The following is a 15,286-nucleotide window of genomic DNA, read 5'->3' as shown; positions in this document are numbered from 1 at the left end:
TGGGGAGGGTCAGCGAAAGGGAGAGGGGGTGATGAGGGGAGAGGCAAGAGTGATGGCATGCAGGAGAGACAAAGAGGCAAACAGACAAGGAGATGGGCATCGACATGGGGAGGCGAGGGCTGGGGCTGCGAGTCCCCCTTGTCCTGCACCTTGTGCAGGTGTCTCATCGGTGGCCGTGTGGACAGAGAGGTGTCTGACCCTGGTGCTGGGGGATGGAGAGGGCAGGGGGACCAGGCCTGGGGGTTCAGTCCTTGTGCAAGGCATCCCTTTCCCCAGATGAAATATTGCTTGGGGTTCATGAGCCAAATTTGCCATCTAGTGGCTCTGGGGACCATTGCAGAGGGACCCAGGAGGCAGCAGTGGCCACGGGAGGGCCACAGCACAGGCGTTGTGTGGCATGCTGGCAGCACAGGACCTTCTGCCTCAGAGGTTAAGCTCAGAGCGCTTCTGCCTTTCCTTTACACACAGGGACCCAAAAACCCTGTGGGCCCTGGAGTGACATGACCTTGCTCTGGCTCCCTGGCAGGGGCCAGCCTCAGCCACTCTGCCAGGCTCTTGGTGCTCTCCAGAGACAACCCCCTCTGGTTGTGCAGGGACCCAGACCCACGACTTGGTTCAACTCGTCACTGTAATGCAGCAGGGCTCGGAGAACAAGAGTATGTCCCATGGCTGCCAGAGCCAACTTCGCTGCTACTCTGTGGGGAGAACCTGGAAAGCATCTCTTGGTACCTGTGGCACAGCAGTGGTCTTTCTCTGAGGCTTTACATCTGCTCTTTGTTCTTCCAAAGGTACCGACAGGTTTATCTAACGTACTGGCTCCTTACCTCACTCTCTGCCACCAGCCAGCCCTTTCAGCAAGCAGGGGAGTCTCCAAGTCACACATGGCCACTGGAGACTGTCAGAACTGAGGAGTAACAAGGGCCACTGGGGGCCGAAGAAAGGGTAGAGCCTGGGATAGAGCCCACCAGGACCTGGGCCAGCAGAGCCTCTTTTGGGTTGTCACCCAGGAGGATTTCTCTTTATAAACAGCTCTCCCTAGGTCAGAGAGTGCTTTGGCCACCCTGTCCGTGGGAGTCGCTGGCAGATAAGGAGGATGTGGTGCAGTCAGGAGAAAGAAAGGGGCTCAGTGCAAGTCAGTGTCCATAGCTTTAATGCACAGCTCTCCTGAGCAAAACCACATACATCAATAAATAAAATTAATAATAATAATAATTAAAGCACCCCCAACAAACCCAGCTGTCACCAGTTTGGCTTCTGTGTTCTCCCCTGTGCCTTTGTCAGCAAGGGGTGCCACTGCTTGACTCGTGCAGAAGACACAGAAGCAGCACCGTCTCCCTCCCCTTCTCAGTGGGGATCTGCTGGAGGAGGAGATCTTCGGTTCCCTGGACGCCAGTCTGGGTAGAGTCTTCCAATGCACCTGTGGGCTCCCACCCTGCTTCATGCCCACCATCGCAAGGCCTCAGCTGCTCCCTGCCCCATCCACTACACATTGCCCTTGTCCGAGGAACAGGCAGGCGCACAGCCGAGGAGTTCCCCATGCAGACGTACACGTGTGCGTCACGCACCCCGTGCCCAAGGTGTGCCTGAGGGCAACCGGCTCTAGCACTGCTTGTGGGGTTCCTCCAGGACAATATAAGGCACCCCAACAGGCCACGAGTCACTGGGCCAATATCCTAGCTTTGGCTTGTATGATGGCATCTCGTAGCTGACGTCAAAGTACATGACCAGTGGGCAGCAGTACAAGAGGGAGATGGCTATCAGCACGTGCCTGGCAAGGAAACGAAGAAAACATGGGTTGGATGGGGTAACTCCATCTGCTCCTCCTGCACCTTGTAGCGGTGCGCGGCTGGCATTGCCATCGTGAGGCTAAAGCCAAGGGGTACGGCAATGGCAGGCAAAGGTCCCAGTGCCATGATGCATGAGGGCTGCAGGGAGTGCAGGTCCTGTAGGGTTTGGGCCTACAGGGAAATCCTAGGAGAGCTCTGGGAGCCTGGGCTGGGACAATTCCTTGTGCAGAAGGGAGTGGGGTGATATAGGGAAATTAAGCCCTCCAAAACCCCACCCATTCTACCTTGCCTGGCCTAGCCTAGCAGTGCTGGGTATCTGTCCCAGTCATCCCAGTGATTTGTGAGGATGAATCTGAGACTCCGCGCTGTGTGCGGCACTTACAGCCACACTTGGCCAGGCACTGAAATGTCTTGCTCAAGCAAATCACTGCTGTTAAAATAACTCAAAGAACACTGCACTTCATGCAGCTTCCTGGGAGCAGATGCAGCCCTTTGAAAGCAAGCTGCTTACCTGGAGGGACTTTTAGAACAATTTCACTTGCAAAACACCATTTGGCCGGTGCAGAAGAGGTAAGGGATATTAAGCAGTGAATAGGACCAAATCTTTGGGCTTGGGCTAGGGTGAGGAGCAGCATCCATAGTGACAGAGGAAAGGGGGAGAGGGTTGGGCAGCGATGCGGCTGCTCCCTGGTCGAGTACAACATCCCTGCTGCCCTCTCTCCTTAGCTGTGGCCCTTCAGCCCCTGCAATATTTGGGCCGGGGTTCCTGCCCCTGCACCAGAGCCCTTACCAGAAGCTGTGGAAGTAGGGGAAGTTGATCGCCTGCCAGAGGTCACAGAGCCACCGGTCGCTTATCCAGCTGCTGATGGCCAGTACCCAGCACACGACCATGGCTGTGGCCGTCTGGTGAACCCTTTTGTCATTGCACCTGGAAGACACAGTGAGGGAGAGGGACTATCGGGTTGGAAGGAAGGAGAGTTTTAAAAAGGGCTGATTCCTGTCTGCAAGTGCTAATGCCACAGAGCAAAACCCAGCGAGTTTCTTCTGGAGGGTATTCATCAGACCACAAGCACTGGAGAGGTGTGGCTCTGTAGAGGGGGATTCTGACTTTCTGTGGGGGAGGATGATGCTAGGAGATGCCAGGTCTCTCCTGTCTTCCTCCCCAGATCCTGGAGGGTTCTTCCAACCCCACACTGGTTCCCAAATCCCCCCCAAAGGGGAAAGAGCTGCAGAGATGGCAGCTGAGGAGAAGATGCACTTGTCCCATGGATTGCCCCCATTCTGCATGGCACCGGGGCTAAGTGACCTTCTTGTACCCCACTGCCCACAGTCCTGCCTGCGCCTCTTAGAATCATAGAATCACTGGTTGGAAAAGCCCTTTGAGATCATCGAGTCCAACCTTTAACCTAACCCTGCCATCCCACCACTAAACCCTGGCCCTAAGCACCTCATCCATCCTTCTTTTAAATCCCTCCAGGGATGGGGACTCGACCACCTCCCTGGGCAGCCCCTTCCAGAGCCTGACAACCCTTTTGGTGAAGAAGTTTTTCCTAATGTCAAACCTAAACCTGCCCTGACGCAGCTTCAAACCATTCCCCCTCGTCCTATCATCTGTTACCAGGGAGAAGAGACCGACCCCCACCTCCCTACAGCCTCCTTTCAGGCAGTTGTAGAGGGCGATCAGGTCTCCCCTCAGCCTCTTCCTGGGTCCCTCCCAGGTTGCCCCAATTCTTTGCAGAGCTGATAGTCCAACACGTGGCTGATGAAGTCTTGGGCTCCATTCACTGTTGTGCGTAGAGTCACTGCCACGTATGAGCCTGCCAGCGGTGTGCAGTGGACCTGCAGATAAGCCCTCTCAGCCCCCTCCTTACTTTTTCAGCTCACGCCATGTCAGGTACAGCAGGTGGAAGGCGATGCAGTTGAGCGCGTAGGCATTCAATGCTGGTTTGATGAAGGACATCAGGGTACTGATCACAGTGGTGACACCACTCAACCAGAAGAATTGCTTCCTACAAGGAGTTGGGAGTGAATATCAGTGTCCCCAGCGTTCACAGCATGGAAGGATAAGGGTGGGAGAGGTCCTGCTCATTGCCTGAGAGAGGAAACCCTGCTCCAGCACCTCAGTCTGTTCGCACGTGCCTGACCTCAGCCTCTGCAGTAGTCCTGGCAGGAAGGCTGGGGTATCTGCTTATACCTGTGCTTTACCAAAAGCCCCCCAGTTAGTCCACGACAGTGAGGGGAACACAGCCTAGAAGGTAGCTTGTACTCTTTCATGGTGATGCCAGAAGCGAGCGACGAGAGGCAAAGGCATCAGGACCTTTGCACAAGGAAGGGCTGCAAAGCAGGAGTCCCAGCAGTGGCGGGGCAGGGGCTTGAGCCTGCAAGCATGTAGATTTGGGCTGAGTGAACAACAATAGGGCTCAGAGGAGCCTTTCACATGCAAATCCTTTCCCAAGTCCCTTCCCCTCTCCCCCAGCCATGTCTCCACAGTGAACTCCTGGTGACCTCCTCTTTGGCATGGGAAGAGCAGACTTGGAGCAGGCCTGTGCAAGGCTCCTAACCGGGCTGACTCAGAGGGCTCCAGCAAGCCTGCCAGGATGGGACCATCCTTTGAGCAAAGCCCCACTGGGTTCCTGTTTCTGCTGATCCATGCTCACCCAGTATCCCCATCCTTTCTGTTGAGCTCCTCTAGCCCAGCCAGCCCTCCTGCCAGCAACCTTTGAAACATGGGGTGCTAACTCGGACCAGCTCGTCCCATGGGAAACCCTATCAGCCTTCAGGGAAACTCTCTGTGGATGCCAGGGGATGCTATGGCAGTTTGACAGCATGGGTAACTGAATGTCAGTGCTTTCATTTCCTAATTAATTTTGAAATTCTCCATGCAAAGTTTCCTCCACAGCTTCGCAAAGACAAGCAGCTCCAGTGGACAGGAGCCCAGCACAGCCCTTCCCCACGGGAGAGTTTCTGACTCTTCCTCTGTCAGCGCAGCCACCGCTGAGTGATGGAGGGTCTGCTCCCAAAGCAAACAGCAGTAACCTCCGCGCTGACCCCTTGCAGGGGAGCTGGCTGTGGGCTGGGATCTGTGGGTCACGCGCACCAACGTCAATGTCCCAGCCCTCCCCTCAGAGCCTGCAACCCTATGTCCCTGAGAGTCATACCTGGTCTTGATGAACCTGGGGAAGTAAACCCTTGGGTACCAAAAGGAATATGCCACCGCCAGTGCCCAGAGGATGGAGAGCTCATCCAAGAGTTGTCCCACGTAGCTCAGGGTCATGTGAAAGTACATGGAGAAGACACCTGCAAGGAGCGAGGACAGCTTATGTCAGCAAAGCTCCGTCCTTGCACAAGCCCGTCTGGCCTGGGAAGTTCTTGGGGGCTGTTCCTAAAGACACACCATTCCTGAAGGGCAGGGCATGGACCTTGGCGTTAATGCAGACTTGAGTGAGTCAGTCCATACAGTGCCACGGGGATTTACCGGGCTGGAAGCTGTGCATCCACAGCCAGCAGGAACCGTGAGCTGCAGGGCTTCAGACATGGCTGTTCGGTTTCCAACCCCAGCTTGCCCCTGTGCTTTGGTCACTAAGAACCAGTCTCCAAAGCCAGAGGTGTCATGAACAAACAGTCGGGTACTCTGGCAACCTGTCTGGTCTTCTCACAACCTTTGCACCCACCTACGCAGAGGAGCAGGCCAGAGACGAAATACAAGGGCAAGGCGCGCTGCTGACGGTACTGCCGGTTCAGGTAGAGCAGGGCAGGAGAAAGGACAAAGAAGCTTACATTGCTGATCTGAAAAACAAGAGGCACATTCAGCTTATTGCATGATCTTGGGCAAGTCCCATCCCACCATGTGCCTCAGTATCTCTGAAGAGGATACCGATCTCCAGTGGAAAGCATCGCATGGGGGCAGGCATTGGCACAGGGAGAGGGCAGAGGCGTTTCTCGAGAAGCGAGGCTGGAACTAGAAGGACAGCTATTGCTGTGACAGCAGTGGCTGCAGACGTCTGTGCTCTCTCTGCAAGCACCTCTGGGGCCAGCAAGCCCAGGATAAATTGGTGTGCCCCTTTTGGGTGACGGTTTAGCTTCAGCCGCCCAGGGTCTTCAACCAAGCTGCCAAAGCTCCTCTGTTTGCAGCCACCTCCCTCTCTTGTCAACCCAGACCTGCCAAAAACCCCCTGGATGGCTTCTGTCCCTTTCAGCCAGCAGGCAGGCCCCTGTGAGGGGGGTGTGAGGATCTAGGCCACCACAGCAAGCCACAGTCAGGGAAAGCATCGTTAACTGGGAGTGGGTGCGGCGGAGAGCAGCAGGACAAGCAGGACGTTGTAGGCGGGAGCAGGAGTGAGGTGGCATCCTGTAGTGTCATGTGCAAAGCCACCTGGCCTTGGGGGGGAGGTGTTCTGGACACTAGTAATTACATGAAGTCATAAATGTCCTTTAAACATACCTAGGAAATGACTGCAGTGAAATTATTCTGCCCTGATTTCCAGCTCTGCAAAATTGCTTCATTGTCAGACTTTGATTTGTCTGGGGAGGAGAGGATGGTACTGGGGCTCAGCCTGTTGCTGCTGCCTGGGCTGGTTGAGGTTCCAGTGCTTCAGGGAATGGCAGATGCTGGTGGGCAAAATGTGGGAGCTGGGGAGGAGCAGTGAGTGCCCAAAGCCTGGACCTGTCTGCTGGATCAGGCCCACTCCACCCTGCAGCTATGGGGGAATGAAGTTTGAAATAATCCTTACCCCCTGTGGGTTCTTACAGTGGCTTCTTCACCTGATTTTGCAAACTCAGTAAAGGGATAGCACGGGGAAGGACAGCCTCCCCAGGGAAAATCTCTCTTGCCATGAAAGGTTGGGACCACGGTGCCATGTTTTACCTGCTGGACAGCTCTTTGGAAGAGCAGGGCAGAGCCATCTGCTGAAATGCCATTTGGCAAGCCACCAGGGTGACTTTTATCTCACCCTGACAATCCTTCTTTCATCTTCCAGCAGGATGCTGACCCAGACCCCAAGGCTGGAATCTGACCTCCACAACTGGAGTCTCACCCCTCAGCAGCCCTTCCATGCACCGGGTAGACTGCAAAATCAACGCTTGGCTTGTGATGCCCAACGGGATCTAAGTTTGTGGTAACAGGGCTGCAAATCACAGGGTTTTTGTCATGTATATGAAACACACCCTCTCATATTCCAGAGGGAAACACAATTTGCACTTAATGTAAGGTCTCTATTCCCTTTAGCACCTGAAGATTAATCTTGAATTTCACTCAGGCTTTCAGGAAACAAGTTGATGCTCCCATTAACACCAATTCTCAGGCCACGTGTATTGGTTTTCTATAGGTGCTCAGAGCCAAATCCAGGCCTGTTCCCCTTCCAGCTATGAAAAGAGAAGTGCTGGTCCCACTTGCACACTTGAGGTCAAACTGTTCGGAAATGATCGAGAAACCAAATCGTGTGTTAAAGCAACAACTGTGTTGCAAACATTTCTTTTCCTGTGAAATGGTTAAAGAGACTTTTGGAAGACTAGGAGGCATAGCAAGAAGGGAGAAAATGCTTGCAGAAAAGGCAACAGGATGCAAGTGCCAGCATGCACATCAAAGTGAGGAAATGCGGGACTTTGAGGTTGCGTATAGGGAGGTCTGAATCCCTGCTGCAGTGGGCATTGCAACAGTGACGTTAATTACATGATAGCAATGTTATCACTTCATTAATTCAGTATGAGATGTGCAAGATCAGATATCAGGGGATGTGATAATCAGGGGAAACCTGCCAATAGGGTCAAAAAGATAGAGTGATTCCTTGCAGAGCAGCCAAACTCAGAGCTTCGGGGAGACCCGCTACAAAACCACGTCTGTGGGGGACACGGTGTCTTCATCACTTGTCAGATCCAAGCCCTGATTTGCAAATGCTGTCTTATATCTTCCCTTTAGGATGTGGCAAGCTCCATCTCAAACGTGGTTTAGGAGGGGTTTGCTCCCAGTACTCCCATTAAGAAGCTTTTCCAGAGTCCCTGCTCATGCTGAGTCCCCCCAGCACAGCTTCTACTTACACCGAGCTGGGTCATACTGGCCAGCAAGCACCAACTCCCTCTGCCCAGGATGCCAAGGTGATAAAAGAGTGGTGATGGAGCTGAGGTGTTTTTTGACCTATAAGAGTGACTTAGCCCTGTGGTTTTCCACTGTGTGAGCTCACAGTGATGTCCCACTTCCTGAGAACTATGAGTTATTGCTCCAGGCACCTAAGCCAGGCCTGCTTATACTGGCATTTGCTTCTTTCACTAGGAGAAAAGTGATACTGGGATCAGTGACATGGCTCTAATCCTGGTGCATTAGCAGGATCACGGGAAAGGCCCCAGGGCTTGTGCAACTCCACACTTTGCAACCTAAGATGGAGCGAGAGACCCGCAGAGAACCTGTTTGCATCTCTGTCCGTGACAGGGTGAGACCAAGCCTCTGATACGGGAGGGACGGGAGATGCGGGTTTGCAGAGCTCTGCCTGGCTCTGTGAGCACGGCAATGGCGCAAGAGCAGCCGAGGCATGGCTTGCTTGGTCCTTACTCAAGACAGGCATTTTCTGCAGTGAAAGGAGATTTCTGCAAGACTCACTGGAGTGCATTCATTCACTTAAAGGCCAGTGAACCAGCTTTAGCTGACAGAAGAGCCCACAGGGCCAAAGACAGAAGTGAATACCTCAGAGGCTCTCCAGACCTGTAGAGCAAGTTCCTAATAGCCAGACCTGTGCAGCAGCAGATGAGGCTGCATGTCCTGACATCGCAGTGTCACGCCGGTGCTTTGGGGCAGGAAACAGCTGATTGTCTTGTGTTTGCCGAGCGCCAGGCAAGGAGCTGCTGTGCTCCTGCACGGGACTTTCTGGGCAGGCGAGAGAGCGATGGGTCTGCGATGCCGCGGGGTTACTGAGCCCATGCAGAGGGCCGGGGCGCATGCCGCAGTTCTGACACACTCAGAAAGTGAGTGCTTCTCTGGGCATATCGAGGTAATTTGCATCTGCAGTTGAACTTATCTCCACCCATTGATGAAGCATCAGGGAACTCTGGACCTACGGCAGTGTCAGAGCTCCTGCTGCTTTGCCAGAGAGACTGCTGAGGATTTGGGTGTCGTTACCAGCATCCTGGATCAGTCATTTCAGGAAAGAAATGAGGGTGGAAAGACAAGTCCCTGACTGATGACCCTTATGTAGCACAATACTCTTCTCCTACGAACAGCCAGAAGACAATAAATTTCTGGGTCACTGAGTCACTATAAATAGTTAGCGCTTTGTTGCTGAACTGCATCCAATCGTGAGCTGCCATGTATTATTAGGTACTTAAGGATACTGTTTACATTCTTTGCTCATACCCTCGGTGCTTATTTCTAATAAAAAGCATCCAACCCAAGCAGACCTGAGAGAGAGAGAGAGTGCGGCTGGCACAGAGGAATTCTCAGCAGCACATCACCGCTGCTGGCACAAAACTACCCTGCTTGAGCCCCGGGCGGTGTTGGGAAGAAGGCGTTGAAGAGGATGCTCCATTAGGAAGCCCTGCTGATTTAGTGGTGCGGGAGTCTTGGGCAGGAGTTGGCTGGATTCCCAGCTAGTCTAAAACTCTGGCAAACTGACACTGAAGTCAATATTGATATAATTATCTCAGGGCAGACCAGTGAGATAAGGCCCATAAAGCTTGCCGCGGGGAGGAAGATGTCTGAATATGGGGAACAAATGAATGGAAGGGAGAAGAGAAGGAGATCCAGGCTGTTAGGATCACATCTGAGATAGCACCCTGACCCCCAGCTGGATCTGCAACACGCTGCCAGCCAGCAGGGATAGCTAGGGATCTCAGTCTGGTCCGATATCTGTAGTCCTCCCTTTAGGGCACATCACAAGGAGCCTGATCCTGCGAGAGAGCCCAGGGCATGAAGAGGGCTCCCCTGGTGCTGCAAGGGGCGAGAGCCAGGCAGTGCCTGCCAGCATGTGCAGACTGATGAAGGGCTGATGCCCGTGTAAGTGATGCTCCTGCCCACTTTTGGTTACAAGGTTTGGCCCCGAGCATGGTGCAGCCTTTGGGGCTGGTGTCAGATGCTCAGACAGCAACAGTTTTTAGGAGGGTTTGCTCTTTCTTCTCCCCTTGTTTGGACAGGAGATCACATGCCAGCCCTGATGCAGGCAGCTGTCGAGGCAGGTTTAGATCTCTGCTGCTTTCTCTAAACGGGAATCGTACCTTAAGACAGAGACTGCAGGAGCGGTACCCTCTGCCTGCACAGGCACTCTGTGGAGCAATGTGGACTGCTAAAAGAGTGAGCCCAGCAAGAAGGAGACCAGTGCAGCGACCAAAAAAAGCTCTTTCTGTGCTGGGGAAGAGGTGCCCTGTGTTCACATAGAGAGAGGAACACGGGCTAGTTTAATCACCGGAAAAAATCCTGCAGGGTTTGCTCTGCCCACACCTCTGTGTTCCTCGGTACCATGCTAGTTTGCATCTGTGCAGAAACATGCGTTGGAGGAGTTTTCCTCTCCCAGAAGAAAGCTGTGTCTCAGTCCTACCTAGCGCAATTTCATCCAGGCAAGCCCGGTGCCTTCAAAAGTGGTGTGGTATGGAAACATGGGAGATGGCTGTGGCTAGTAGGGGGCCGCAGTCCAGAACTAGGCACCTGGGTAAGATTTTCAGGAATAGCTACATGATTTTAGAAACCCGTGCCACAAAGCTACCTAGGCAGCTAAGAGTTAATGTTTTATGGGAATTAGAGGGCTTTGGGTTCTAAGAAAGACAGTTACGCCTCTGGCCACACCAACTGGTGTCTAGCAGTGCACTGCAGAGAAGTTAGTAAGTGCTTTTGGAGAGCTCCTGAGATACTTCTTGGTGTGTTAAGGATGCTGAGCCACTTCGACAGTCTGAGGGTAAATCAGGATCCTTGTGAAAAAGGGGTCTCAGCTCCAAAGACACATTTGAAAAATGCTGCCTATGTACTAAATGAGGAGGTTAGGCAAATTTATCTCCCAGAATGAATTCTGATTAAAAACATCACTTTCAGGCTTCCTGCTCTTTGTGGAAATCAGCCCCTCTCCAGGGTTGCCAGCGACACTCCAAAGCACAGAGGCATTTGGCATCTCCAGCTACATTTGAAATGCTGATGTGAGTATAAGCGATTTCTATACCTCCTTGCTAGTTATGCCTTGCTCTGCAGCTCTGAGCCCATCTGACAGGGATGCAGTGCCAGTAAACAGGCAACAGCACAACACATTCAGTTGGATGCCAGGGGGAAGCAGGATTTGGTCCGGACTGGCAGATCTTTATTTGTTAACTGTCTCAGAGCGAAGTGACTGTATACAGCCCGAGCATCCCTCCTCTGAGACCCTGGCTGGGCAATTAGAGCTTGGGAGCTGCAGGACTCGGGTGAGGGAATTGTTGTTATTATAGGTAATTTATTAAAAGCAGGAAATGCTTTAAAAAAAAAAAAAAAAAAAAAAAAAAGAGGAAGGGACATTTCCATGAGAACAAGAACTTCTAGTGTTAGACCGTAATTGCTAAAAGTTGTAAACAAGGCCTTTGGAAGGTTGTAAATCCACATGCCTCACACCCCTGCTAGCCTGTAATTGCGCTGAGGTAGAAGGGCCATGCTAGCAGAGACCAGTTGTCCACCAAGCCCTCTGCATGGTGGACATGGATGCTCCTACCCACGCTTCAGCCAGGAGGCTGTATTCAAGGGACTGGCACTGGATGGAGACTGAGTTATAAAGGATCATCGGAGTTGAAACTGGCTCACGCACCAGCCTTCCTCTGTCTTGAGTTCCAAATTCCCAACCTGCCCAACACGGTTCATGCAAGCGCTGTCTCTCATTTTGCCACTCCTGTGCATTTAGCTGGAATATGTGAGCCCTGTGTGGGATTTACCCCAGTTGGCAGGAGAGCTGCAGGACTGGTAGAACAGGATCTCACAAATCTGGGCTAAGGAGCACCGCCGGAGTTTTCTCACTGGGAACTCAGCCCCACACGTGCCAGAAGTACCCCTGACCCCAGCTTGTTCTGTCAGCAACTGGCTCTTGTGAGCAATAAAAGTCCCACGATTTACCTGAAGCTCAGAAAATATTCCCCATACCAGCACCCTCCAACACCAGGAAGTTCAAAGGAGTAAGCAGGAAGAGAGAAAACAAGGTTGTCCCGTCTCGTCTCCTAAAAGCAGCCTCCTGGATGCCCGGAGCCGGCTGCCTTCGTGCCCCAGCCTGCCCTTCGGATGTGCCCGCACTCACGGTGTTGTAGTACTCTGCAATGACCGTCGAGCGCTCAAAGTTGCCTTCACACCAGTCCACTTCAGCGCTCTGGTAGGAAAATATGTTCGGCATTGTTGGGCCACCTTTGCAAAAGGGAGAGGAATGGGTTAGTTTTGCACCCGGGGAAGGAGCATGCTGCACACCCAAAGGGAAGGGGGAGAAGCACACTCTGCTTGCCTGCCCCTTGCACGCACACGTGCTTGCCTTGCACCAGCCTGCTCAAGCACAGCATCCTTACCCTCCTATGAAAGACTCATCCTCTTCCCAGCACGCATCATATTGCAGAATATTTTCTCCTCTCTCCCTCTGACGCAGGAGTGACAAATCACCCTAGGAAATGTTCTTGAACTCTGAGCCCAGGAATGGTCGCTGCAGCCCCATCCATGGTGTTAACATCTCTCATCAAGGGTCGTCGCTGCCAGACGATGCTTCCCCATTTCAGCCCTGTCCTTGTCACCCTGTCTTCTCTTCACTTTCTTTATGACTCAGATCTTTCTGCCAAGAGGACTTCCCTGTACTCTGCGGGCTGTGAGCTACCTTTTGGGAGTGGACAACTCCACAGGAACTATTGCTCATTGGCTCTGTTCTCCTTAGTTGTTTCTCAGCATCTTCCTGAGGGCTGGAGCTCACCTTACAAAGCTCAGCCCTGGAGCACCAGCACAGACCCTGGGTATTACCGGAGTCCCGGGGGCACAGAGCAAAGGCATCGGGAGGTGTCTCCTCAGTGGCAGCGATTTCACTTTGAATGCGCTCTCCTGCAAGCCCCGTCCTGGTTTCCCAGTGAAAGACATCAGAGCTTCACGCCTCACGTGGGCTCTCCACTGCCAGGTCCCCCAGCCTGGCCTCTGGCAGTGGCAGAACCTGCAGCTACAAGTGGGATTCTAAAAAAAATGTAACTTTTTGCCCGTTTTTCTTCCCTATGCTAAAGACTTTCCTATCCTCAGTGTAAGCGTCATTTCTCAGCCCTCTTGTATTCATTTGAAAAAGTTCTGATCAAATTTCCTATTTGGCATATTTTGTTTCAGATCCTTGAGACTTTGGAGCTATTTTAGAAGCTGATAGATGGGTGCCAGCCTTAGAGGTGTTTGGAAGCACCATCCAAGCCCTAGCAGCTGGGTATTTGGTACACAAGAGCCACAGAAATTCCCTGAAACTAAGCAGCTAAGTCCCTGGATGCAGTGCTGAACTAGCCCACCCGGCTGTGCTTCTCTAGCTCTTCAGAACGAGCAGGTACCGGGGTGACACCAAGCGCTTCGGTAGCACCTCTGAGCTCCTGAGGCACTGGTCGTAAGGGGTTTCTTTGAAAACCCTTTCAGCTGTCTAACGCGAGGAAGGGAGGTTTATCTTAAAACCACTCATCAGTTGATCATGTTCTTGCAGAGAAACAGTCGAGCCCCTGTTTACACCGGTGTCAGCTGAGCAACACCGCTGAGTTCAGCAGTTGCTGTAGGAGTGCAGCGGTGTGAAGCTACCACAGCTTCCTCCGCTTCTCTTCCCAAGAAGCCGTTCAAAGGGAAAAAACACAGGAGCGTAACACTAATACAAACAAGCTCTTCTGTTACCTCCTGCTCCAACCAGATAAACTGACTTGTGGATAAACCTCCACTGTTCTTTTACAATTGCAAGTTAATGATGCCATCCCTTTAATCCAGGCTGTCTGGTTCCCCAGAGTAGGTGAGATCACAGCTACAGAAGAGAAATGAAATAGATGGCAGGCAGATTGGTTTGAGGTCTTGGGTTTCCATGTGCTCATTCTCAACACAGAGACTCTCTCCTGATCCCTGGTACTCTGCATTATGCTTTTACAGCAATGCAAGTGGTTGCATGGGGTAAAAACCAAATAATACCCAAGATGGTGAATCCCATCTCCTAGCTGGAGACCTCAGTTGAGGGATGGTGAAGGGATGGAGGAGACACAAGGCAGAAGGAAAAGTAGAAAAAGGGAACAGAAAAGTTGAAGCAGCGACCAGAGTGCCTGGTGGCTGCTGGCTTGCTGCTCGCCTCTCACCCCAGCCTGGCTTACCTGTGTTCCCTTGGGGCGGACCAGCACTGCTTCCACGAGGTGAGGTGAAGCGTCAGGAGCTCCAAGGTTTCTAGCAAAGCTGGAGCAGTAACCTGCCCTGCTGCTCTAGCTCCGAAGGAGTGCCCACGGTGTGAGCTCACCGGGAGCAGCCACCAGGAAATACCCTCGCTCCGTCTCTAGGGAAAGCGTTGGGATGAGACAAGAGCCATGCGCACCCTCCAGGCAAACCTTCCAGTCCCCCAAAGGACACATATTGGCTGGAGGGTTTATATCTGTGCACCCAAATGGGCAGGGGCAGGGAGGGAGGGCAGAGAAGCGTGAGCTGGAATGGCAGTCTGAAATCATCGCTGTGCCCCTAGGCAGGTTACCTGCGCGCGCGCACACACCCCGATCCTAACCCTGTTTTTCCCAGGGGAGGGACCGATCCATACAGCCTCCCTTGCGGAGCTGCTTAAAAAACACTAAAACAGTTTTCACCAAAAAGGACATGGCAAATTGATGCTGCCTCGTTTTCAGGGGTTAAATTTGAGCCACTTTTCAACTTTTCCCCAACTCCTGTTTTATTATCAAAACCAATTTTATTATCAAATCACACTTCTAGCTACTTTACTTCATTATTTAGTTAAAGAATTGGCTGACTAGGACACTTTAAGGTGATTGCTTTGCAAACATTTTCCTCCTGAATCCTGTTCAAGTAGTCAAGAAAATTGGCAGCATTAAACTTTTCCCCCAAATCAACATTTTTTTTCCTCCAGATAGGGTTGGGAAAAGAAGAAATATGTTGCTTTCTTAGACATAAAAGCCTATTATTTGGTCAGTTTTCCCTGTTGGAGCAGGGGAGACAGCACGTTCAGCATCACAGGGCAGGGTCAGACCAAGATCCAAGGTGTCCCTGTCCCTGTCCCTATGCTCCCCGAAGAGTAGGGACTGAACAGCGGCCTTTGCTGTGGCACTTTGGATTTGCCCTGGGGACTGGCTCTTTGGGAAGCTTGGCCGTTTATTTTGATACTTCCATAACAAGGAGCGTACCTGGGAGACCTGAACAGTGCGACACCTCCTAAAGACACCAGGGCTTACAAAAGCCTCACAAATCCACATGCATTTTGAAATAAGAGGGTAATTAATTAACCACTGAAGCAGCTTATATTACAACATGGTAGAGCCTCCGTTACATGCAACTCCGTCAAGGCTGGGTCTCTTTCAAGAGCTGATGATGCGGCTTGAAGCAGAAGAGC

The 15,286-nt window shown here is 52.3% G+C and overlaps 1 protein-coding gene across 1 annotated transcript; it reads right to left on the bottom strand.

Moving 5' to 3' along the window:
* Positions 1 to 1,599: 1,599 nt before the first annotated feature.
* ACER1 (alkaline ceramidase 1) lies at positions 1,600 to 12,100 on the bottom strand. The gene is made up of 6 exons (XM_009636676.1): positions 12,008 to 12,100; positions 5,459 to 5,573; positions 4,946 to 5,084; positions 3,659 to 3,796; positions 2,578 to 2,715; positions 1,600 to 1,768 (listed from the first exon to the last, which is right to left on the bottom strand). Exons 1-6 carry the CDS (start codon positions 12,098 to 12,100, stop codon positions 1,600 to 1,602), a joined length of 792 nt encoding a protein of 263 aa, XP_009634971.1.
* Between the last annotated feature and the right edge of the window lie 3,186 nt (positions 12,101 to 15,286).

This window comes from Egretta garzetta, unplaced genomic scaffold, assembly GCF_000687185.1.
Source record: "Egretta garzetta isolate BGI_Z169 unplaced genomic scaffold, ASM68718v1 scaffold4, whole genome shotgun sequence".
Lineage (NCBI taxonomy): Eukaryota > Metazoa > Chordata > Aves > Pelecaniformes > Ardeidae > Egretta > Egretta garzetta.
This window is presented reverse-complemented; position numbering and strand designations above follow the sequence as displayed.